The sequence below is a fragment of the Hydra vulgaris genome, chromosome 11, assembly GCF_038396675.1.
Source record: "Hydra vulgaris chromosome 11, alternate assembly HydraT2T_AEP".
NCBI lineage: Eukaryota > Metazoa > Cnidaria > Hydrozoa > Anthoathecata > Hydridae > Hydra > Hydra vulgaris.
The window spans coordinates 25,038,976-25,064,010 of NC_088930.1; the positions used below are offsets into that span (position 1 = coordinate 25,038,976).

At 26.7% G+C, this 25,035-nt stretch overlaps 3 protein-coding genes across 5 annotated transcripts; 1 reads left to right on the forward strand and 2 right to left on the reverse strand.

The window, feature by feature from the left end:
• Window positions 1-1,866: 1,866 nt before the first annotated feature.
• Window positions 1,867-13,238, reverse strand: LOC100208132 (ETS translocation variant 1). 2 transcript variants are annotated; one of them, XM_065810556.1, is made up of 8 exons: window positions 13,087-13,238; window positions 7,512-7,626; window positions 7,039-7,086; window positions 6,740-6,814; window positions 6,381-6,651; window positions 4,033-4,337; window positions 3,694-3,768; window positions 1,867-2,613 (listed from the first exon to the last, which is right to left on the reverse strand). In XM_065810556.1, the coding sequence occupies exons 1-8, from the start codon at window positions 13,135-13,137 to the stop codon at window positions 2,096-2,098; spliced, it is 1,458 nt and encodes a 485-aa protein (XP_065666628.1). In that variant the 5' UTR covers window positions 13,138-13,238; the 3' UTR covers window positions 1,867-2,095. The 2 variants fall into 2 exon arrangements, with proteins under 2 accessions (XP_065666628.1, XP_065666629.1); XM_065810557.1 differs by lacking the exon at window positions 13,087-13,238 and adding an exon at window positions 7,866-7,962.
• Window positions 13,239-13,419: 181 nt separating this feature from the next.
• LOC100205882 (10 kDa heat shock protein, mitochondrial) lies at window positions 13,420-17,558 on the reverse strand. The gene is made up of 5 exons (XM_065810558.1): window positions 17,456-17,558; window positions 14,084-14,149; window positions 13,899-13,991; window positions 13,725-13,814; window positions 13,420-13,622 (listed from the first exon to the last, which is right to left on the reverse strand). Exons 1-5 carry the CDS (start codon window positions 17,456-17,458, stop codon window positions 13,572-13,574), a joined length of 303 nt encoding a protein of 100 aa, XP_065666630.1. The 5' UTR covers window positions 17,459-17,558; the 3' UTR covers window positions 13,420-13,571.
• Window positions 17,559-17,668: 110 nt separating this feature from the next.
• LOC100209426 (heat shock protein 60A) lies at window positions 17,669-22,590 on the forward strand. Of its 2 annotated transcripts, none has more exons than XM_065810555.1 (7): window positions 17,669-17,858; window positions 17,995-18,221; window positions 19,570-19,822; window positions 20,719-21,260; window positions 21,380-21,622; window positions 21,729-21,992; window positions 22,109-22,590. In XM_065810555.1, exons 2-7 carry the CDS (start codon window positions 18,024-18,026, stop codon window positions 22,346-22,348), a joined length of 1,740 nt encoding a protein of 579 aa, XP_065666627.1. In that variant the 5' UTR covers window positions 17,669-17,858; window positions 17,995-18,023; the 3' UTR covers window positions 22,349-22,590. The 2 variants fall into 2 exon arrangements, with proteins under 2 accessions (XP_065666627.1, XP_065666626.1); XM_065810554.1 differs by having other exon boundaries at window positions 18,017-18,221.
• The last annotated feature ends 2,445 nt before the right edge of the window (window positions 22,591-25,035 follow it).

Here is a 25,035-nt window from a genome sequence, read left to right on the forward strand (position 1 = left end):
TTTGGATTTAACTTTACAGCACCCCTGTTTGGAAACATTGCCAATCTGCTGTGAGGTAATGGCTCCAAAAAATTAACCTTGCCCTTTGGTAGTTGCATCAATTTCCATAAAAATATGTTCCATCCGCCTTTACTAAGTTCAGTTTTGTTTAAAGCACTGTTTTCTATAGTGTTTTGAATATTCCATGTGCACTTTTTGGTCTGATGTGATCAAAGTAAAAGTTGCCTGAAAATAGAAATTTCCAATAACATTGATACAGAGTATTCTACAAATATAGGTAATTTTGTTTTCACATTTTATAGATGCTTGATTGGCAATAATTGATTTATCTTTTCAATAAATCCTGCTGCATCTGTTTCATATTTTTGTCCTCTTTTCTTTTTTTCATACAAATTTAGTTTACAAATTTATAAAAATTTTCGATGTAATTGCTAAGTTTTGTTTTAATTCTAATGACAGAATAGTTTTATACTCACATCTCTACGAACACTTTTTTTCTATAGTTTATAAAGTGGAGAAACTTTTCAATCACTTGCTTTAAAGTGGGAAGTTTTCTAAAAAGAAATAGTTTTAACTGTTTAAAGCATTCATCCAAAATGTATTAATTTGATTTATTTGCTGTTTTTCTTGTTGACATCTCTATGATATTTATTTAATAATGTATTTAAAAAACAAACGAATAGATATGAAATCTGTCAATCTGTTAATCAATCAATTAAATCTGGAAGAAAAGTTTGTTTATAGTTTTCTGTAAATAACTTTTTTAATTTAGCTATTACAAAAAATGTTATAAAATAAAAATTATTCAAAACTAAATTTTGCATCTTTTAGTGTTTAATTTAGACATATTAAGCATTTTATAAAGAATTAAAAACTTTTACCCTAAGGAATTTGACAATTTTTAGGTCTTTTATATAACCTCAAGTTTACTAAAACTGATAACCATATGGTTATTTTGTCATAAATCTTTATGTTGTATCAAAAGCTAAGTAATTAGAGGAAACACTTTTTTTTTTAGGTTTCAACCCACCCTAATAAAAGAACAGAGCAATTATATATTAGTAGAAAATCACTTAACAAAATTTTTTTTCATTTTACACTGTGTTTCATCAACAAAAGATTCACAAGAAATCAATTTTCTAATGAATCTTTTGTTGATATATATATATATATATATATATATATATATATATATATATATATATATATATATATATATATATATATATATATATATATACATATACATATACATAAACATATATATATTGTCCTTAATGCAGCTTGTATTTGTAATGCCTTCAAGAATATTGTTGAAACTTGGTCTCAATCGGTAAAAATCTTTTTGTCAAGATAACTTTAATTGCTAATATATAAGAATAAAAAAAAGACCAATTTTTTTCTACATTTTATTTTAAATATATTAAAACTACATATGACTATGTATATATTGTACAAATTATAACTTATAATAATAAATAATAAATTTTAGCTATACATAAATAATATATACATTTGCAATATTTTTTTTCTCCGTAAAAAGTTGTATTAGATAAAATATTCATTGTAAGTTAAAAAAAAAAACAAGTTTAACAAAGTCATTAAACAGATCCCAAAGAAAAAATCAAACAAAAATTGTAACGAATATTTATTAGGTTTATCGAAAATCAAGTATTTATAAAATATTTTGTCGGAATATTTCCGACAATAGTTCAAAATAAAATTAGTTAAAAATACAAACAAAAGATAATAAACAAAAGATGTTATGTTGGAGATTTAGCGCTTAGTCTTCAAGCGCTTTATTCCGACTAATGTATTGTGTAAATGGAAACCTCCATGACAACAAAATTATTTCGTTAACTTCTCTTTTTTTCTTAAATACGCGTTTATTTAGTAATAAACAGATTTTCAAGTTGTAAAACATAAAAATGGTAACTATTTACAATTGTCTAGACAATGTTAAACTCTTTTTATAGCGTTATTGCGACGTGTCTGTGTTGGCGACGATTTGTTTTTTACAAGCAAGCGATTTCTACTTTACATGCAAATGTGAACACAGTCAAACATTGTTGCAATTCTCACGTTAAAAAATGATTTAAAAGTTTAAAACGTCGTTGTTTTTGTTCCAATAATCAAGATTACAAGGAACCCTCGTATGTGACGTTTCAACATATGGTAAAGGAAACTCAGTCTCATGGTGTATAAAACGGTGATTTTGAAGTTTATCCGGCTGGCTGCATTGTGGTTTTAATAATGGGCGAATACCGTCTGGAAATGCCAAGTTAAACAAAGCGTCGGGACTGCATACAAATCGGTACACATATCTTTCGCCTGATACCTTTTGCATGATCCCTTTTTCGTAATAGTATCGAAGTGAACGGCTTAACTTATCGTAGTTCATAGCTGGTCGATTCTTTTGCATTCCCCAACGACGGGCAACTTCTTCAGGGTCATTTAATTTGAATTCCAATCCCCTACCATTCCAGCATATAAACTGTTGACAGTCATCCTCTGAGAGTAAAGCAACTAGAAATTGCCACAGTTGCAGTGTACCACGTCTTTGATAAGGACGTCGTGAGTTTCCCTCATAACGGCTAAAAGGGTTCTCTCTTTCTACAGAAAAAAAAAAAAAGTGTTTTTCATAATGTTAAAAAAACAGGTTTTAAAAATAAGCTATTCCCTAGTCACATAATTTGTTTTTGTTTTTTTAAAGCGCAAAACTCTATAATATTAAACAAAAATATTTTTTACATGAAATTAAAATTTATCATTCGAAACTATATTTACGGTGTTATACATTAAGAGGTAATTATGATAAAAAAAAGTTTAAACAACAGAAATACGTTATGTAACTGATTACATTAAGATAAATCAAAACTTTAATGGGTTTGTCTCTTATTGATCCATTAAGGTTTAGTCCTATGTCACTAATATAATATATATATTTTTCGTTTTACTTCAATAAGAAATCGACTTATACTGTATAAACCTCGGTGTTGCAGATCACAAATCATAAACTTCTAGGGTCGCATATTGGTATTATTGATATTAAATATCTTGATATTAAAAGAAGCTATTCATAACGTCATAATGTCACATATTGTTTTTATAAATATCATGTTTAAATTAGTTAAACTTAATAAAAAAACAAAAAAAAGCAAAAGTATGCTTTACGGCCTGACAAAGTATATGATTTTTTTCGACAATAATCCGACATAAACACAAATAAGTTAACAAACTTTCTTTTTGATTTTACATTTTTCACGCCCTAAAACAGCAGCTAAAGATAAAAGATACTTATAAGTTAAATACTTATAAGAAAAGCAAATAACATATAGTTTCCTTATTGATATTTAATCAAGTAAGCGTGAACGCTCTTTTACTTAACCCAAACATATTTTAATGAAAGTCTTTCAAATAATAAAAACGTCATTTTAATTACTGGGGTTTAATTTATTCAATCTTATTTATAGCTAAAGCCGAGACGAAATATTATTAAAATCAAAATCAAAAGTAAATAACTTCAACCCAACAGGAGACCGTAATGATTCAAAGTAAGATATGATTTATCTCGTGTTAAAACTAAAACTTTACAAAGTGCGTCTCTAGATGTATTGCGACGCGCTAAAAGTAGCTTATTCTTCTTTTAAAATATCAAGGAGTTAGAAAAACTCATTTTTTTAAAATTCTTACCAAGACGATTGTGTTTCTGTTTTTTGTTTAATGTCCGATGTCGTAAATATTCAGTTCCGCTTGTCAATTCAGAATCTAAATTTAAAAAATTAAAAGTATTTTTATAATAATTCTCCTTAAATTATTACAGTGGCATCACTGGGGAAGGGAGGGGGGTGCAGGCCACACCGGGTGACACCATCACGACGTGGCACAGAGGGGTGACACTCAATAAATAAAAGACTAATATGCCAGAATTTATTTTTCTAAAGGACCTTATTATCTTTTATCAAATTCATATCAAATTCCAGATAAATGTTTTCAATTAAATTAAAAACCAAAAAAAAAAAATTAAAATACCAGACTCTTTTGCAGGTATGTCCCGGTTTTCTTGTGCTTCTTTTTTTATATAGTCTAACGAGCTTTCAAGCGAGCCAAGCAACTCAAAATTTAACTGCATAGAATTAGGTTGAGCAATATCACTACTTTTGTGAGATAAATCATACGGTGTACAGTTTGTTACATCATCAGAAGATTTGAAATCTGATTTCTTAGTATGATTTAAAACTTGATTCGAAAGATTGGGGTGAGTAAGCGGACGTAATAACTCGTTTCCATGGTCAAGTGGTGGCACATTTTTTAAACCTCGTAGTGGGCTTGCATACCTTAAGAAAAATTGCGTATTCATACAAATGCACAAATAGCTAGTGTATAAATAACGTCAGGTAAACATAAAGCAAAAATAAAGTTAAAAATAGATAAAAAGTACTATTACTACTCTAAACTGAATTTATTTTCATCAATAGATTTCAAACTTCATCAAATAATATTTGATGGTTCTAAAGTAAAGACCATGTAAAGTTTCCAAATTGCTTTAAATGAGAGACATAAACTTTTCAAGGTCATAACTTTCGTACACTAAAATATTGTTTAATGAAATTTGAATTGCTCTCACATTTAGGGTTCAGAACGCGGAACAGATTTATAGTTTTTATCGTTACCAGACTCCATTCATCACAATGTTTTCCAAAGCATTTTTATTTGATATTAGCACAAACATACCAAAGTTTAGAGTTTGCTCCACGTCTAAATAACATCTTTCTCAAACATCAAAAAAGTTGCCGCGATACCTGACCCATCTAAGATTATTAGCGTAAGACCAAGTATAAGTGTAAAAGTAGCTTTTTTAGCGAATGTTGACATTTGTGAAGAACTACTTTACAAAAAAAATATTTTGCAAGCCACTACCCAGTCGGCATTTATTTCTAAAAAAACGTCTTTTAAACATTCAAAAGACATTCATAACGTCTTTGAACGTTCAAAAGACGTCATTCTAGAACCAAAAGCCGGCTGGGTAGCCTATTATGCGCCTAATGCTCATTTAAAGATTTGTCATAATAAGTTTTTGCATTATTGCGGAATTCCTTTCAAAACGACAACAACTACCTGTCTCGCTTTCTCTGGAATCTAAGACAAAGTGAGACGGAACTTTAATAGATTAAATCTGAGTAATCAAAAGATTGGAATCGAAAACACAAAGTTATTTTGGCATAACACCATACCTTAACAATGTGTAACTCCATATCTTTTATATACTTCTCCAAATTTCGATTTTACTTTATAAAACTTATAAGTTTTTATAAAACGACAATGTAAAGAATATTTTGAAATACTAAAATTCTTATAAGTTTCTCTCAAAGACATTTGTATTGACTTTGCTGATGTTATTGCATTTTCATAATATAAAAAATGATGATATTATCATCTCCGATGATATTATCATGTCCGTTCTAAGAAGCCTAAATAATTTTTTTCATTTAGTTTTTCATTTTGAATTTACTGATTAAACAATTTGTCAACCTTTATTAATACTTTATTTTATGATTTACCGACTCAAAATAAAAACATGAAAAAGTGAAGCAATATATATCTAAAATTTCTTTGAAAAAAAAATGTTTTTTTAAAAAAAAAAGAGTACCATTTGAAAGATAATATATGAATAATTAAAAATTCAACATTGTTTTTTTTTTCTATTGATAAGTAGTACGTGGATTTTTTTTTTAAAAAAAAAAGATTTTTTCCGGTAAGCGTTCTAACAAATTGATGCAACTCGTAAACTTTATTCGTTTTTATGCCAAATTTTAGCAAAAAAGATAGTAACTACTTAAAAAAATAAAAAAGGAATTAAAAAAAATTATAACATGAAAGTTATAACAAAAAAAAACCCAACAATAACATAACCACAGCAAAAAAGCTCCGCAAAAGAGTTTTAAAATTTTCCAAGTTCAAACCAATTACAAAGCTGTTTTTTTATTGGACTGCTTCACATTTTTTTATGCGTTTATTGAACTACTGAAAACCTGAATTACTAAATACCTGGAAGTATAAACGACAATATTTACTTATTGTAATAAAAAAAAATTGTTAGCTGTAAATTGAGGTGTTTTATTTTGCGCAGAATTATTTCATATTTTGAAAAAAAAAAAAAATTATCTTTAAATATATGGCACAATGTATTCCAATTGTATCAAGTCTAATACATACGCAAGAAGATGTATTTTTAGTCAATACATTAATAATTTATTAATAATATAGATATTTACAAATTCAAAATGAATAATTTATTAGGAACTTGTGGGCTTAAAAAGTCTTCATAAGCAACAGCAGACTTCTTTAATATAAAAAAAATTTTATTATGGTTTATATACCTTGGGTATACTGGAGATCTTGGACTAAATTCATATCGCATGTTGCTAGAAGATGATGGAGCAGGAGCAGTAGGTGGTGCTTGAAGGTTATTATTTCTCATTCCCAATAATGACAGCTCGTTAGCGGTTATCGGAGGTTGTAAACTTGATGGTACCTGTAGCATATTCATATTAGAAATCTGATTGGAGGAGTCATTTATCATGCAGCATGGTGTTTCGTAACTATTTTTGTAACTTTCGTCTTCAACTTTTATTTGTACTGGTCCATATCCTAATATATAATAAAAGTAAAGTTAAAAAAAAATCAATTATAAAAAACTGTATACCTATGAGAACAAAAGAGTATAATAGATCAACACCTGTTAGCACTTTAGCATGTTCTTTTCTTGCTAAAGAATATTCAGGAACAAATTGATCTTCTTTAGTAGTATGGGCTATAAAAAAAGTCAATATACCAAATATAAAAATTATAAAACCTATGTAAACTTGTAAAACATAAGTAAATATAAATAAATAAATAAATATATATATATATATATATATATATATATATATATATATATATATATATATATATATATATATATATATATATATATATATATATATATATATATATATATATATATATATATATATAAGTAGTATTCTTAAATACCAGCTCGCATCCAATGTTCTTGCATTTGAGAAAGATCTTGAAATAAATCTAAATGTTAAATATAGTTATTATACATATTTTTAATATAATTGCTAGCGGGACTTGTGTTAATATGTAATTCTATATTTTGAATAAAAAAAAAACCAAAGCCTTTTTAAAAAAAGATAAAGGTTTCCGCTGAAGTAATGCCATCAAATAATTAGAAATAAAAGAATTATAGAATGAGGGTTTTTAGTACTACTTTAAAGTATACAGTTAAAAATCAAGTTATATTAAACATATACTGCTTCTTATTTCATGCTAGAAACACTTTAAATATATTATAGAGATAAACAATTTCAATGTTTGTAAAGCGTTGTTCTAAACAACTTTTTAAATGCATAAATGAATTTAAAAATAGAATATACAAACGCAAAACATATTTTTAAAAATAAAAATAGAAAAAAAAAATAGACAAATATAAACGAAATTACCATGGGTATCGTACAGATACGATTTTTCATCATTTTGATACAAAGTTTCTTTGTCATTGGGAAAATAATTTTTATCGACAGATCGTTCAGCTAAGGTTAATGAGGATAATGGTTCCTAAAAGTAGCATATTCAAATTATTTAAAACAGCAAAAAAGATTTTCATTAATATCAATAAAAAGTATATAAATTCTTTCACTAATTCAAAACGACACTTCATAATAAGTAACAAAAAAAACTGACTAAATAAAGTAATAACAACACTCTAAAAAGGTTTAAAATCATTACTAACGACATTTGTAAAATTTTAAGATTTATTAATTAAAATTTTTATTAAAGTCTAAGATTACAAATACCTCCATATAAATATATGGCACTTTTTGGTCTTCATCTTTGTACATTTTAAAAGTAACTTGATTTTAACTTACATACATATTTTTATAACTGTAAATATATTTATGTATATATATATATATATATATATATATATATATATATATATATATATATATATATATATATATACAAATATATATATATATATATATATATATATATATATATATGCATATATATACATATATATATATATATTAATATATATATATATATATATATATATATATATATTTATACATATATATATTAATATATCTATATATATATATATATATATATATATATATATATATATATATATATATATATATATATATATATATATATATTATATATATATATATATAAATATATATAATTATATATATATATATATTTATACATATATGTATATATATATATATATATATATATATATATATATATATATATATATATATATATATATATATATATATGTATATTAATATATATATATATATATGTATATATATATATATATATATATATATATATATATATATATACATAATTGTATATATTTATACATATATATGCATATATATATATATATACACACATAAATATATATATATATATATTTATTTATATAAATTTATATACATTTAAACATATAAAATATGTAAACTCTTTTTTTTTTAATACTTTTCACGCTATATATTTTGCTAATGTCGAAATTATGCAGGTGTTCTTCTCACCTATTCGTATGTTCATATGAAAAATACACATCTGATTGCTCTTTCTGTTTTATCTTTTTTTTTCTTAAAAGAATAGCTTATCTCTTTCGAAGATATTTATGTTTAGCTTTTATATTAGACTTTTAAAGCATAGAAATATGAATAATTTAAAAGACAATTTATATCATTAGTAGCAGTGGTAGCGTTATGACATTATTATATTTTATACATTAATATTAAAATCATTATAATAATTGTTTTTAATATTAATAGCTTTAATTTTGACAATTATTATTATTGTTGTTGTTGTTGTTGTTAATATTACATTACTAGTAAAGCTTATTTTTATTATTATTTTTTTTTAAACAATGTATAACATAAATTTTTTGCAGCTGGTTTATTCTTCAAACATGTTTATTTATTTATCTGAAAAATTTGCGCTATCTGCAAAATCTATCGGAGTTAGGTGAAACTAACAAAAAAAAACGAACGGTCACAACTTAAATAAAATATATAGGGGTTTAAGTGAAGCTAATAAAAAAGAAGTACTGAAGTTATGAGAAAAGAGCTATTTTCGTTAACTAAAAAGTAAATACGCTTCGTTTAATTTTACCCTCTGCCACTTCCTTATTTGGCATATATTTCATTAAAAAATCACCCTCGATAGGGAGGTGGTGTTGCTGCAACTAAACTGTCTACAAAAGTGATTTCTGTCTAGTCGAAAGTGTTGTACTTTAAAATAACTTAATTTAGAGATTTATTTCTTAACAATTATTTTTAAAAAAAGGGAGGGGGGCGGAAACAAAAAATATGTAATTTACGCCTATTATTATATGTTTTCTTTAATCTGAACAATATAGCTTTGAAAAAGAAAACAAAATTTCTGAATGTGGGAAGCTCTGTCTACCGAAAAATATCCGAGATAAAAATAACTGTTCCTTTGCTTTAAAATCTGAATTAAACTCGGATTAAACTCGAGTGTAAAATTATTTCAAATTCCTTAAAATTTCGAAATCTTTGTTCCTAATGTCAAAAATTAAATTAACTGTTAGATATAAGCGACAAATATCATTTGGTCTAAGTTAGTGTATAAAGTAGAGTTTAAAAAAAAAAGGGGATAAGCAAACATCATATAAAATAATTTAACTGAAAGTCATTTATTTCCAAATTTTTTTTTTTAATTTTAAACAGAAAATTGGAAGTTTTCACTTAATTAATAGAAAATCCGTGAATAGTAGCCATCATATTGCAATAAGCTGATTTATATTTTAAAAATTAAATTAGGGGTATTTTTAAAAAAATTGGTAGATAAAATATACTATTTGTTTTGTCATGACTATTGGTTACCAATCAAAAGTTCATCATTTGATGTATGTAGTCATTTTTCCATTATTACATATTTTTTCGATTTCAACTTTTTGTTGCAAATCATTGTTGTTAAACTTGACAACAATATTTGCATCAATTGCTTCTTAGTTAATTTAAATGTATGAAAAGTTTTTAGGATTTCAAGGAAAATAAAATTATTCTTTAAAAAAAAAATTAATTCTAATAACTAAAAAAAAATTAAATAAAAGGAAATGTATGCTATAATCAAGAATAAGAAAATTCTTTTTTTTGTTGTTGTCTACAAAACGATTTGCTAAAAATTTTTAACAATTGGTAAAAAATAAATTCATATATTTATTATATATATCCGTTTTCTAAAGTAATCTCAAGCAACTCAAGATTGTTCTCCGAAATAGAGTTTAATAAAGTGTATATCAAACTTCCTTAGTTCGTAATTTAATGTATTTTTCAAACTTTGCATGATAAACTTTTTTCTACATTCTTGTATTTACAATTTTTTTAAAAATATCTGACAAACTTTAAAATTTTATATTTATAATGAAGTATCAAGCTAACGGATTGTTTACCAAGAAGAGCTCAAGTCTGCGTAAGCTTTTCTAAAGTAATAATAAAAAAGAAGCTGAAATCCCTATCTAACTTATATTTATCCCCCTAAATAAATATAATAAAGAGGCGGGGCTAAGGTTTTTTATTAATTAAGTTCATTAAAATAAAAGTTCAATTATAAGAAAAGCTTCTCTGCGAGAAAACTTTTTTTTTACAAATCCGTTAAACCATCGCATACACTCATATCGAGTACATGTATAAACATGTACTCAGTATGAGTGTTTCTAAATCAAAAAAACGTACATAATTTTTAAATTTCAAAAAACCTAATTATAAAACTTATAAATTTTTATTTAAATGAATAAGAAAACTTTTTTTTCAAACTGTAAACTTAAGTTGTATTACTAATACCAGCACTTTTACTGGTAAACTAAGTGACAGCAATACCTACTTTTAATAATAGATTATGTGGTATATAACAAAATAATAGATTATGTGGTATATAACAAAAAAACCTTGTTAAGGACTAAAAGAATATTTATTTATATTGAAATTAAAAACGGTTATTTTGTGCTAATATTGTTTAAGTTAACTTAATATCATTTCAATGTGTCACCGAGTCATTAAACTTAATCACACGGTACTAAATATTAAAATAAAAGAATGTCGGTTTGAAACTAACAACAATATCTTAATGTTTTGTTTTTTAGCTAAGGACACCGGCATATTGCCATATTGCTTACAAACCACAACCATTAACTTTTAATCAGCCTAAACAGTATAACCTGTTTCGTTGTTTTATTTTTTAAAATAAGTTAAAACTTTGCGACGTATAACCAATTCTTAAAACTCTTTTCAAAGACCTTTTTATTTGAATTGTAAGGAGGAGGAAAGCTTTTTCTTTCACATCAAATTTTGTTAATAACAGGAAAAGATAAACAATAAAAATGCGAACTAGTCCCTCTATTTAAATATATGACACAGGAAAAGAATTCTGTTACGTCAAATGATGACTACACAAAAGTTTCATAAAAATAATTATTTTCATTTACATTTTATTTCATGAATTTCATTTAAAGAACTATTTTCTTTCTTTTAACGCTAAGTTTATGTGTTTTTTTAATTCTACTTGACATTTTCATCAATTTATTTAAACTTATAAATTTCATCAATTTATTTACCCTTAAAACAGCTTTTTTTTTTTTTTACGATATTCTGTACCTAATCTTTATTATCATATTCTGGACTCATTCTTTTTTTACCATTTTTTGGGAACATTTAAAGTAAGTTCATACTGTTAAGAATATTCAAGAGTAACACAAAAGCCAACTTTTTTACAATAACTTTTTGTTATGTTCCGTTTCTGTATAAAAAATTACAATTTTTTTAATAACCAATATTTCGTCATCGTTTCATGTCAAAGAAATATAAAAAATAAATAAGCGAGGGCGTAGTTTACCTTTGCGCGACATTTTATAAAACATTTTTTTATACTGAAAATTTAGGAAGTAGCTTAAACCACGGAATGTTATTGACAAAAGAGAGGTGGTTTTTAACATTTTTCCCGATAAATAAATTATATATATATATATATATATATATATATATATATATATATATATATATATATATATATAACCTAAATAAATTCCATTGAAATAAATTAACAACTATAGGTATTAAAATATGTAAAGATATTTTAAGTGTCTTGACATTTTAAAACAAACTTAGCGCTTAGCTATATTCACTGAAATATAAGCAAACTTTGCTTTTTAAAATGAAATGTGACATTTTTAATGACTATAAATCAAAAAGTTAGTCAATTATGTAACCGCTTAAAACAGGACAATAGTTAATTTAAACATGACAATATACCCTGGAACTTAACTTTTATATATTTAGAACAATTTATCACCAGATATTATTTTCTATTAGGGGAGTAATGTCTTGATTATCACATATTACTGAAAAACATCAAAAAAAGCGAAATATCATGACTTAATCTAAATGTTTCACTGAGAGGTTTCTTAGATACGTTAATAAAAAGCTGCAATACAACTTTAAAAACGACAAATGGAAAAAAAAAAAAACAACGCAGGAATAACTAAAATCCTTTCTAGCTATTAGACTGAGGAAATTCGTGTTCCAAATGATATATACAGGTAGGTTTAAACATTTTACAATTATCTTAAAATTTCGAGTTTTCCAACGATAAAAAAAGGCGACGCTTTATTCAAATCGCTATTCAGAATTAGTGCACCGTAATCAAAAATATTGTCACCTTGTCACGAGAGCTTTAGCGTTACCAACTTACAACCTTTGCTTACTGACAATCAAAATTATTATATCATGATATAGATCAAAAAACAGTTTACATTTAGAATAAACTTAGACCAACTGATAATTGAAAATGGGAACTCTTGCAGTTAAGAAATAACTAATAATAGTTAAGAAATAACGTTTTGACTTTAAAGAAACATTACTTCGGTCCACGCCACCGCTTTACAAAGTTTTAAACGAGACAGTCAGTCCTTGTATACTTTTTTTAAATAAATTTAAATAACAAAACTAAAGAAAAACTCACGAATGACATTGCGGAGTAATCAATTTGCTGATTATGACAATAAATAGCCATCACTTAGGTGTTAAACACAAAACGGGAAACTAATTTTCAAAACGGATGCTCACCGATAAAAACTCTAAAATCTTTTCCGCATAAAATTACAAATTACTTAAGATTAAATTTTTTTTCTTCCGTAATTTTATACACACAAAGAATGTATTTTAGCATAAATAGTGCACACAACGTCAACCCAAGATCGCTGAAAAGTTATGCCAACACACACTAAATGTCAAACTATTCTGGCTAGGTGGAAGAATGAGAACTAGTTTATTTACAATAAAAAAAAAATTAGAATTGAATAATAAATTGGCTTTGTTTCGTACACACCATAGTTACATTTTTAGACGTTTTTCTACACAATTCTCGAGATCAACCTGGATTAGCATAAAATGAGGCGTAGAACCTTCTTTACAATTTTTTTTTTTACAAAGAATATTTGGATTATCTTAATTTTCAAATTTCCCTAGGAGCTCTGAATCACGGAAGATAACATATTCCTAAAATATAACACAAAATAAAAATTATTGCTAAAATATACTTAATTTGCTACTATGAATTTAGAAATATAATTTCAAATAAACAAGAAAAAGAAACCTCACCTTATCTCCTAGTTCAATTTTTGTACCTCCATATTCAGGTAATAAAACACTATCGCCTGGTTTTACAGATACGGGAACAATTTTTCCGGACTGTAAATAAAACAAAATCAGTGTTATGATCACCATAAAACTTTTTTGCAAAACACTGAACATAAATATCAATAAAACTAGTACCTGATCTCTTCCTCCAGGCCCCACTGAAACTACTGTAGCTTCATTAACTTTGCCAACACTTTTTTCTGGCAATAGAATTCCACCAGTCGATTTCTTGTTCAAATTAAAAATATATAAAATATATTCATAAAAGTTGAATAACAATATTTTTAGTGAAATGATAATCTAAATATAGCCTGGCTTACAGTTTCAGCTACAACTCTTTGAACAATAACTCTATCAAACAAAGGGACCAATTTTCTAAGACCAGCCTATAAGATGAATTCAAACATTTAATATTTTTTTTAAAAATAGCGATAACTCAGCAAACTATGCATTTAGTAATAACAATCCAATGCTAATTCAAGAGAAATAAATTTAGTAGCAAAACTGGTACCAGTACCAGTATTGATTTGACAAAAACATACTAAAAACATACTAGTTTTACATGACTTTAATTGTTTTATACCTTAATGTTAATGTATTTATATTTAAAAGTGATTTTTAATGTTTTATGATGCAAGTAATTTATTTTACATGTTTCTTATTTAAAATCAGAATATAAAAAACATTTATAAAACCAGTTTCTGTTTAAGTTAACTGAATATTAAAATAAATATGTAACTATATATTATTTGTAGTAAAAATATATAAATATAAAGTAACTAAATGTAAATAATTAAAGTAAAACAAAATATTAACCACTTTTACAGGCCAAAATGGCTGCAAACCAAATGGCTAGCTATTTATTTAACTTAGTTTATGTAGAAACAGCACAATATATTTATTTTTTTATGTACAGTATTAAGTGCTTACTTATATTCAATAATTTTTTAATTATTGTATTTATTATTTGGTGTCACTTTTGATCAGACTTCTGTATGAGCAACACCGTACTTATAAATCATCAACTCATTATTATAAAATAAATATATATAATTATAGTTTATAACTATTTTAGAAACTATTATATATATATATATAACTTTTAAAAATCATGCTTTTCTTTTAAAGACTTAATAAAATTTAAGATTTGTAAATAGTTATTAGACTTTTTAACCAGGCTGGTGACTTCATGCTGGTGAAGCAACAAAACATAGCTCTTTCAGTATTAATTTTAATTACCAGAAGATGCTTTTAATAAAAATGATCATTGCTTTTGAAATTTCTATATGCTTATTTGTTTTCAGACAAAAGACCTTTGTAACATTCCTTTGAATAATATTAGGGAACTGATTAATGTTTATGGCTCTTTAGCTAACCCTAAATAAAATTTATGACACTTTATCTTTAATACAGGATCATTTTATTATTTAAAACACATTTTAGCAAATGATCACTTTTGTTAGGTTACATGATTTTTAAATTGATTTATTACTTTATTGTTATCATTAGAAAGAAATATTTTAACAAATATTTTAAAGGTGAAAAACTTATAAAAATTGAACACTTCTAAAAAAAGTTTTAAGAATTTGTTGTAGAAACTGCAGTCAAAATCAAGTTTTTCCTAACCTAAGCTGTCATAACTTTATTTATTATTATCAAAATCCCTACAATTTGGTAACAAAAGAAAGGTATAAGAGTGGGCTACAAATTTAAAATAGTTTTTAACAACTGAACATATTCAGGGGCACCATCTTGCCATCAAAAAATTTACTTTTTAAAATAAAACAAGCTTATTTTGAAGAAATTTATAATTTCTATATACAAGAAACTGCTATAATTTGCTTCCAGAACCCTACCAAACATTAGAAATGTATTTTTGAGCTCAGGGTGGATGGTGGTGTGATGGTTAAACAGGCTATTATTAAAAATAACTAATTGAAATATTTTTATTTTCACTAAAATTAGTATATCTAGAGACAAAGTATCCATACTTTTAGTAAAGAGGCATTGTAACCTCCTCCCCTTTTTATCTTTCTCTCTCTAGACATAAAAAAATTAAATTGTTAAAAAAAAAAAAAAAAAAAAAAATGTAATTAAAAATTTAAACCTCAACAACGACACTTAATAATAATCATTGTTAACAATAGACACAATGAGAATGTAAGCCAGAGCAAATGTAATTAAAATTGCAAGTCACACTACTCATGGCACCTAATTTGCAAGTTACAAAAAAGTATGTAAAGACAGTTGCCACGATACCTTTAAATGATACATTGTGATAGTCTGTTAGCGCCTAAAAAACTAACAAAACCATTTGGACCACCTTTGAGACCTTTAAACCTTTTTCATAGCCAAAACTCACTATAATATCTTTCAAATAATTCACAAATTTTAGATTCTAGAGACTTTAATGCTAAATGAAAGAAAGTGGCAATTGAGTGAAGAGGGTGCAAGTGGCAGTTTAACTCATTCAGACTTGCCCAGGTTTTACAAACTTTGGCTATAGTGAGATAGTTTACTGCGACTCTGCCTAACATTGCTTTGGACATACTTGAGATAATTAAACTACGACAATCCTCAAAGAAGAGCAAGTGAAAATCTGAATAAACTGAAGCCATATGATTCACTGCCTAACATATAGGGTGTTCATAATTACCAGTTGTTTGTGAAAAGTAAAGGGCTCATTACAAATGGCAGAATGCTTAGAATTTCTTTTAAAGTTGACACCCTATTTTTAGGCTATGTTAACAAGATTTTAGATTTTATTGGCAGTTATGTTGAAGCCAAAATACTATAAACATATGTCCATTTCTACACTATTTTTGGCTGCTCTGTAAAATGAAACAGCCAAGTAATAACTTATTATTTGAGCCATATAACCTGTAAATATAAAAATGTCGATAACTACTTAGCAATCAGATGTTTTTTTAGAAAATGTAAACAGAAAAAGTAATTAGTTTGTGTAAAAAATATCATAAGTACCTCCTACAAAAAAAGAATGGTAAATCGATAATAAAGCTTTTAATGCATTTATATTTTTGTTTTCATTGGTTATAAATAAAAAATGAAACATTTGCGTAGAGTCTGTGAATTAGTAATACTTTAAACTTATATAAATATGAATATCAAAAAATTATTTTTTGTACCTCTAGCTATGTTATTAAATATGATTTCAAACTTGGCATGTTTAGTACTAAGTTTGTTTTTAGCGTGAATTCAACTTTGTGAAATTTTCTTCACAAATTTAAATTTCTAAAAATGTCTTTAATATCGTTAACATTGATAAATATATTTAATTTCTATTCAAACTCCTTTAAAATATTTATTACACTGACACCGGTAAAATAAATATTTTGATTGGATCAAAATAATATAATTATATTATCTCCTAATACCGAGTTCATGTTATATGCATTTAGACAAAGTGCTTATGACATTTTAATAACATTTTTAAAACATTCTTAATAGGACAAAGTGAATTTTAAATCTAGAAAAACTGAACACCATGACTGCATTTTCTTCAACAGATTTGTGTATTCAAAACTCATTACTTTAGACCTTTAAACAATTATTTGATTTTCATAACTTTTGTTTTTTTAAATACCACATTGAAGCTATTTAAATGATGTATAACAATCTAGTATTTTTTTAATCAAAGAATAGATAACAAAATTTGCATGTAACTATCTTACCATATCACAATATGTCTTTGACGCTAGTATCTACGAAGATCAAGAGTAGTATATTTTTAAATGTTCATCGTTGGTTTTCCGTTTTCATGAAATTACGCAACTTCATTACAAAAAATGAAAATACATACTTACAAAAAAGCTTAAGTTATTTTAATAAATATTTTTAAAACAAATTATAAATAATTTTTTTTTATGTTTATTTTTTTATTTATGTGTTTAAAAGATCAACTTAAAACACAATAAAAAAATTATTGGTACAATAATGTTTAAATATTAGTCAGTAAATTTTCATTTTACTCCACGTGAGAAGGACTTATAAACTCGAACTTTCTAGATGCATGTGCATTAAATAACCTTCCTTTAGCAACTTTTTGATCTCGTATCACATATAAATTTTATAAAGGTAGGTAACGAACTTTTGGATCTATTTTTTATCTACATTAGAAAAATTTAATATCTGCTTAGTATATTCCCAGTTAAGTGTACAATATTTTTTAGTTGCAATAATGACTTTATTCTAATTGTATATTCTATTTTAGATATTTCTTGCTGTTTATTTAGTTAAAAAATGTATTCACTTGCAAAACTTATAAGGCCAGTTAATCGCGTGGTAAATCTTTCTCCGCGGTTATCTACATCATTTTTTAGTACTTCCTCGAATTTCAACTCCCCTAAAGAGATCAAGACTGGCTCAGAGGCAAGAGCACTGTTACTAAAGGGAGTCGATCTTCTTGCTGATACTGTTGCTGTTACATTAGGACCAAAAGTTAGTTATATTTATAGTTATATTTATTTATTATCTTCTTATTTCAACTTTTCATTTTTATAATAATAACATGTACCCTAGAGAGATCCAAAAATGTCTTTAAATTAAAAAAAACATTTTTGTTATAAAAATGTTATTTTTATTAAATGACATTTTTGATTTGCTTTTGTGTACTCAATCAATATATACTCATTTAGTTTGAGCTCCAACATTTCACGCTAACCCCTCTGATTTCGTTTAGAATAATTGAAAATGATAATTGCTTGCACTTGTTAATTAAAATAGGTTTTGATTTCTTGTAAATTAAAATAATTCTAGATTTTATACTTGAAAAGAACTAAGTTTACAGATTACATGCTTTTGCTACTTTAAAGTTGATCGACATTTAATTTTTTTTAATTATGTTGACCACAATGTTATCAACTCATTGCTTTGTGATAACTCCATTATTTTAGAAAATGTATTTCAAATACTCAGATTTTGCTGATTTAGAAATAAAATAAGAGTTTTATTTTTATGAAGCATTAATAAAGTTACATGTTCAATAGGAAAGAACATAAAAAAACAACACTTAAAAACTTTCTTCAAAAATAATATAAAAATTCAATCATTTTAGAGCTTAACTAGTTCGAATATATTTGTAGAGTGAAAGAGGGTATTCAAGTTTAAATTAATTTTTTAAATTTGTCCCAGTATTTTCTAATATGTTTACAGTGTACATTAAACAAGAGTTGTTTGTTAAAGTTTTGAATATTTTGTTTTCACTTTTCTCCCTTTTCACTCTTTAGTTTTTAGGGACTACCAAGAGTCATTATTTCTCTATATTATTGGTAAATTTAGTAGTAGCGCCCTTTTGTGAGTGTTTGACAAAAAACTCTTGGCAGCCATTGCAACCAAGATAATAGTGAGTAAGAGTTGCAGCACTTTTCTTTATAAGAAAATGTAAGCAAATATCTAACATATGTAAACTTTAAACTATATAATGTTAAAAGGTATATTAAGTTTTATGGTTCTAGTTTTACTTAAAAATTGCGTTGTGGTAATATCTCTTTTATTTTGATTTAAATTTGAAAAAAATTAAATTTATTTGCCATTTAATAAAGTTAATTAAATAGTGTATTAAACAATATTCCGTAGTGGCTGAAGTGTTAGTTTGCAGTGTTTTTGAATTTCATTGCTGTGATCTTTTTTTCTTTTCTTTTTTTGATTTTTTAAAATCAAAAGTAAAACATTTTTGAAGTCCTACAAATATTATGAAAATATCTTTTTTAAATTATTTTTTGTTTGATTTTTGTATTGTTTATTTTCATCGTTTTGAATTCAAATTTTAAAATAGTTTACATTTTAGGGTAAAAATGTTCTTATTGAGCAATCCTTTGGTGGACCTAAAATTACAAAAGATGGAGTTACTGTTGCTAAAGCAATTGACCTACCAGACAAATATATGAATATGGGAGCTAAGCTTGTTCAAGATGTTGCAAATAATACAAATGAAGAGGCTGGTGATGGAACAACTACTGCAACAGTACTTGCTCGTGCAATTGCAAAAGGAGGGTTTGATGCTGTATCAAAAGGTGCCAATCCTAATGAAGTCCGTAAAGGTAAAACTAGTTAATACAATCATTTCTCACAAAACTTTGAAAAACTGATGATTAGTCTGTTTGCCATTATTTATGTTTTAGTTGGCTATAACTGGCTAATACCATCGTAATTCTGGTATTTAAATATGGCTATGGGTGGTGATTTATAAAATCTTACTAAACCTTATTAAATGACTGGGATTTAAGCCGTATACATATGTTAACAGACACACACAGAAACAGACACAGACAGACAGAAAGATATAGAACGCATCAAACGCCCCATACTTTAAAAATCAAAAATGTGTCTGATCTAAAAACTTTCTATAAAATCCTAAACGCCAAAAAATGTTTTTCAAATGTATGTCAAGCAGGGCTGTCAATAATTGTGAAAATGCCTGCACTGGTATCTAAATATAAAGAACATATTTTTATTAAAGTTGTTTTAATTATCAATCAACATTCCTAATCTGTCAAGATCATGACTTTTTTACTTGGTAATGGTTATGTGATTTGTGGTTTAGTATTTTGAAATCTTTTATGATAATTAAATAGTTGTGTGCGAAACAGCTTTTAAAACTAGACCGTTTTAACTTGAATTTCAGCAATTTGTTATTAGAACAGAAGGTGAGCTTCTACTAAAACAAAATATTTGATTTTATTAATATGCATTTATTATTTAGTTTTATTCAAAAAAAAATTAATCTAAATGTTTTTTTAAATATTTCTATAAATTGAACACAACTCATCTCAATCCCTTTAAGCCAAAATACAGCAAAATTGTCTGATTACCAGTTTAGTTTAAATTAAATTATAAATAGATATGCATAGTTGTATTAGTAGTTCTATTTTCTAATTAATCATAAAATGTATGCTTAACTGTTTAAAACTTTACATCTTTTAACTTTTTTTCACAGGTGTGATGTTGGCTGTTGAAACTGTAACTGCAGGTCTTAAAAGTCTTTCTAAAAAGGTAACAACATCTGAAGAAATAGCGCAAGTTGCTACTATATCTGCCAATGGTGACAAATCAGTAGGCAAACTTATTTCTGATGCTATGGACAGGGTTGGTAAAGATGGTGTAATAACAGTTAAAGATGGAAAAACTGTGAGTGATGAGCTTGAAGTGATTGAAGGAATGAAATTTGATCGTGGCTATATCTCACCATATTTTATCAACACAGCTAAAGGTCAAAAAGTAGAATATCAAAATGCATTAGTTTTGTTATCCCAATCAAAAATATCAAATGTTCAGGAAATCATACCTGCACTTGAGCTTGCTAACAGTAACAAACGTCCATTAGTAATAGTAGCTGAAGATGTAGATGGAGAAGCATTAACAGCTCTTGTCCTAAATCGATTAAAGATTGGTTTACAAGTTGTTGCTGTTAAAGCACCTGGTTTTGGTGATAATCGTAAAAACACTTTAAAGGATATTGCTGTTTCTACTGGTGCTGAGGTGACTTACTTAATTCTTTATTTATTTATTATTATTATTTTTTTATTTTCTTTTTTAATTATTTGTTTTGCTTTTATTTAAAACAAATTAGTTATATTGTAGTTTTTTGAAAATCTCAGGTCTTTGGGGATGATCTCGGTCTAAAATTAGAAGAAGTTCAATTAAATGATCTTGGAGAAGTTGGCGAGGTTATAGTTACAAAAGATGATACACTTTTTATGAAAGGAAAAGGTGACCCAAAAGAAATTTCTCGTCGATCAGAGCAAATTTTAGATGAAATAAAAGCCACTAATTCTGATTATGAAAAAGAAAAATTTCAGGAAAGGTTAGCTAAACTTGTTGGTGGCGTTGCAGTTATCAAGGTAATTCATTAATGATTTTTTAAGGGATTCTATAAATTAAATTTTATAATTTAGATAAGTTAAAAAGTTTATCTTTAAAGGTTATTATTTTAGTTTTTTTTTTAAGATTGGTGGACATAGTGAAGTTGAAGTAAACGAAAAGAAGGATCGTGTAACAGATGCTTTAAATGCAACACGCGCTGCTGCTGAAGAAGGAATTGTTCCTGGAGGAGGCACTGCTCTAATTCGATGTGCTCCGTTATTAGAAAAATTAGTTGTATCAAACGCTGATCAAAAAGCTGGTGTTGATATTGTTTTGGCTGCTCTTTTTAAACCTTTAACAACGATAATTGCAAATACTGGAATAGAAGCCGCAATGATAGTGCAAAAGGTATTAGATAAGACCAACTATTTAAGAAAAAAATATTTTAAAATTTATAGTTTTAAATACGTTACACTTTTAGATAAATTATACTTGATGCAAAAAGTTTTTCTTTTTTATTGTAGGTCGCTAGCAACGAAAACAAAGAATTCGGTTATGATGCAGCGACTGGTGAATTTGTTAACTTGATTCAAGCTGGAATTATCGATCCAACGAAAGTAGTACGTATTGCATTAAATGATGCTGCCGGTGTTGCATCTCTTCTTACAACTACAGAAGCTGTTATAGTTGAACTTCCTAAAGACGATCCTCCAATGCCACCTATGGGAGGTGGAATGGGTGGCATGGGGGGAATGGGTTTCTAATTATATAATTCAATTTCCAAAGCAATTACGCCCTTTTTGGCTTGGCATTTGGTTGACTCGATGTCAAAATCTGAAGAGGAGAATTCTTACTTGTAACTAAAAGTGAGATTTAAACTGAACAAAATGAATTTTTATACGCAGCAGCGAAATCCGTGAGCATCAAGTTGATCTTGGGTTTCCTAATTTATAAAATTAATGGATTTTGTTTTTTTTTAATCTTAAAACTCATACATTAAACTAAACATTGTTAGCGATTCTTGTAGTTATTCAAATTGGTTTAGCTAATTTGGAAAATTAGTCAAAATACAGTCGTCCCCCGGTTAACGAACTTAATTCGGAGTACGAACTAGTTCGTTAACCGAAACGCGTTTTTCCCATAGGCCGCCATTAAAAAAATTTTAATTGGTGGATTTTGCCGAAATAATGGGGGAAAAAATTCAAAAAATTGTCCAACTTGATAAATAAAATAGGCAAAGGTGAAATGATTGAAACCTGAGATTTATGCACATTTAAAAATTGAAACAAATTGAAATTGTGCATGAAAATTGCTTGTCAAAGTTTTAGAAAAAACTAAAAATTGAACATGAACATTGCTTATCAAAAAATGGTTGATTTATTCACACCAAACTCCTTAGCCAGGTCACTTTGCTTTTCACCTTTTTGCACTCTTTGAATGATTGTCTTTTTCTCTTCAAGAGTGAAAACTTTTCTGCTTTTTTTCGCAGGGTTCGACATATTGAAAAATCGAAAAAATTGCAAGTGGGAAAAAAACCTAGGAAAAAGCACAAAAATGCATGAAAAATATTAGTGAAACAAGAAAAGAAAAAAATGAAACAAAAGCGCAACCATTCACCTCCCAGGCTTCCATGACACTCACAAAACTGAGGGGGAAATGCTGGACGGCGCGCCCGACCTTCACGCGCGTGTGCACGCCATTTGGCGGTCCCGGTTCGTTAACCGGGGGAGGATTTTGGGCAAACTCTCGGTTCGTTAACCGAAAGTTCGCTAACAGGGGGGTTCGTTAACCGGGGGACGACTGTAATAACTAAAATAAGATTAATATATATACATGCGGTTTCAATTTCCGCGTTAACTCTTGCTCTTCGCCAACCTGGAGCCCTATTCTCATCTCTCCGTTAAGCTTAACGGAGCGTTAAGTCAAAAATTTCTTTTAAATAACAAAAATTAAAAATTTATTTAAAATTTTTTAAACATAAATGTTTTGCCTTAGTATAAGTTTTATTTTAACGAATTTATATAAATTTTCGACATTTCTTGACATAAAAATATTAAAATTTCAGGCAAAAGCTCCGTTAAGCTTAACGGAGAGATAAGAATACGGCCCCTTATAGCTAATTGCTGCCTCAATGGCCATCCGTAAATGATGTCCGCAAATAAGGGAGGGTTGACAGGGGTCGTGATGGTTATCTCAGCTATCGTATTTTGTTTTAGGTTACGCGCATAGTCCTGAAGGAATTCAATGAGGCTGAACTTCCATGTTCTGACTGACCAATAATTTTGACAGGACACACTGAAAACTATCTAAAATTGTTGCATCCAAATATTGAATAGCTCAAATCTCGGAAAAGACTTAATTAATCAAATTCGTTTCAGAGGCCTGGTCTTAACGTTTTTTAAAGCTAAAAAGCTATTGAATATTGTTATTAAATAGCAAACATGTATTTTTAATTAAGTATCTCTTAAAATACCGAAAATCACAGCTGAATGGTCATCAAACAAGATGTTTTGCGATAAGAAAATTAGTAAAGATATCGTTTCAAATATTGTGACCATAAAAAGGAAGGGAACTGATTCTTCTTAAAAAATCATAAAAAATGCTTCAACGTTGCAAAATAAAATAGTTACCTGGTTAAATGTTACATGCATTAAATCTATGAGTGTAAAATTATATATTGGCTATTTGAGATCAGCTGTTTTACTTTTCGATTGATTTATTCCTAAAATAGAACATTGAAGTTGTCCTGTTAGTTCTAGTAGGTTGTGTACTGGGTTTACTTTCACTTTTGTGTTTACTTTTACTTTTGTGTTTTTTAAAACACAATAGTGATAAAATACTAAATACAATGAAAACTATAAAAGAAAAAATTTAGGCTCTTTTTTGCATAGAACAGTTTCAAAGTGTAATCATTTTTTAAAATTAACTGAGTCCTAAATAAAAAAGATGACAATGGCTATATCAGCATATCATGAACCAAACTACTTTTAAACAGATGTATCATTGTTTAAAAATTGAAATAACACTTTTAAGAAATGGCTGTTTAGTTGTAACGTGTTTATTTTGTACAAATGAAATTGAAATTCTCAGAAAGAAACATCAATACCAAAAAAGTAATAAGAAAACGCATTTATAATGAGACTAATATTAAGTTATTTAAAGACCAACTATCATTACTGCATTGGAAAAATATAAATTTTGATAATAACGCTAATAATATTTATGAAACTTTTTTCAAAACTTTTTTTTCTGTTTATGAAGTTAATTTCCCAATCATAGAAAAAGCAATAACAACAAAGAATATCAATACACCCTGGATTACTAAAGGTTTTAAAAAATCATCCAGAATAAAACAAAAATTATATATAAATTTTTTAAAAACAAAAACAGCTTCAAGCGAAAAAATTTATAAGAACTACAAAAACCTTTTTGAAAAAATTCGCAAAAACTT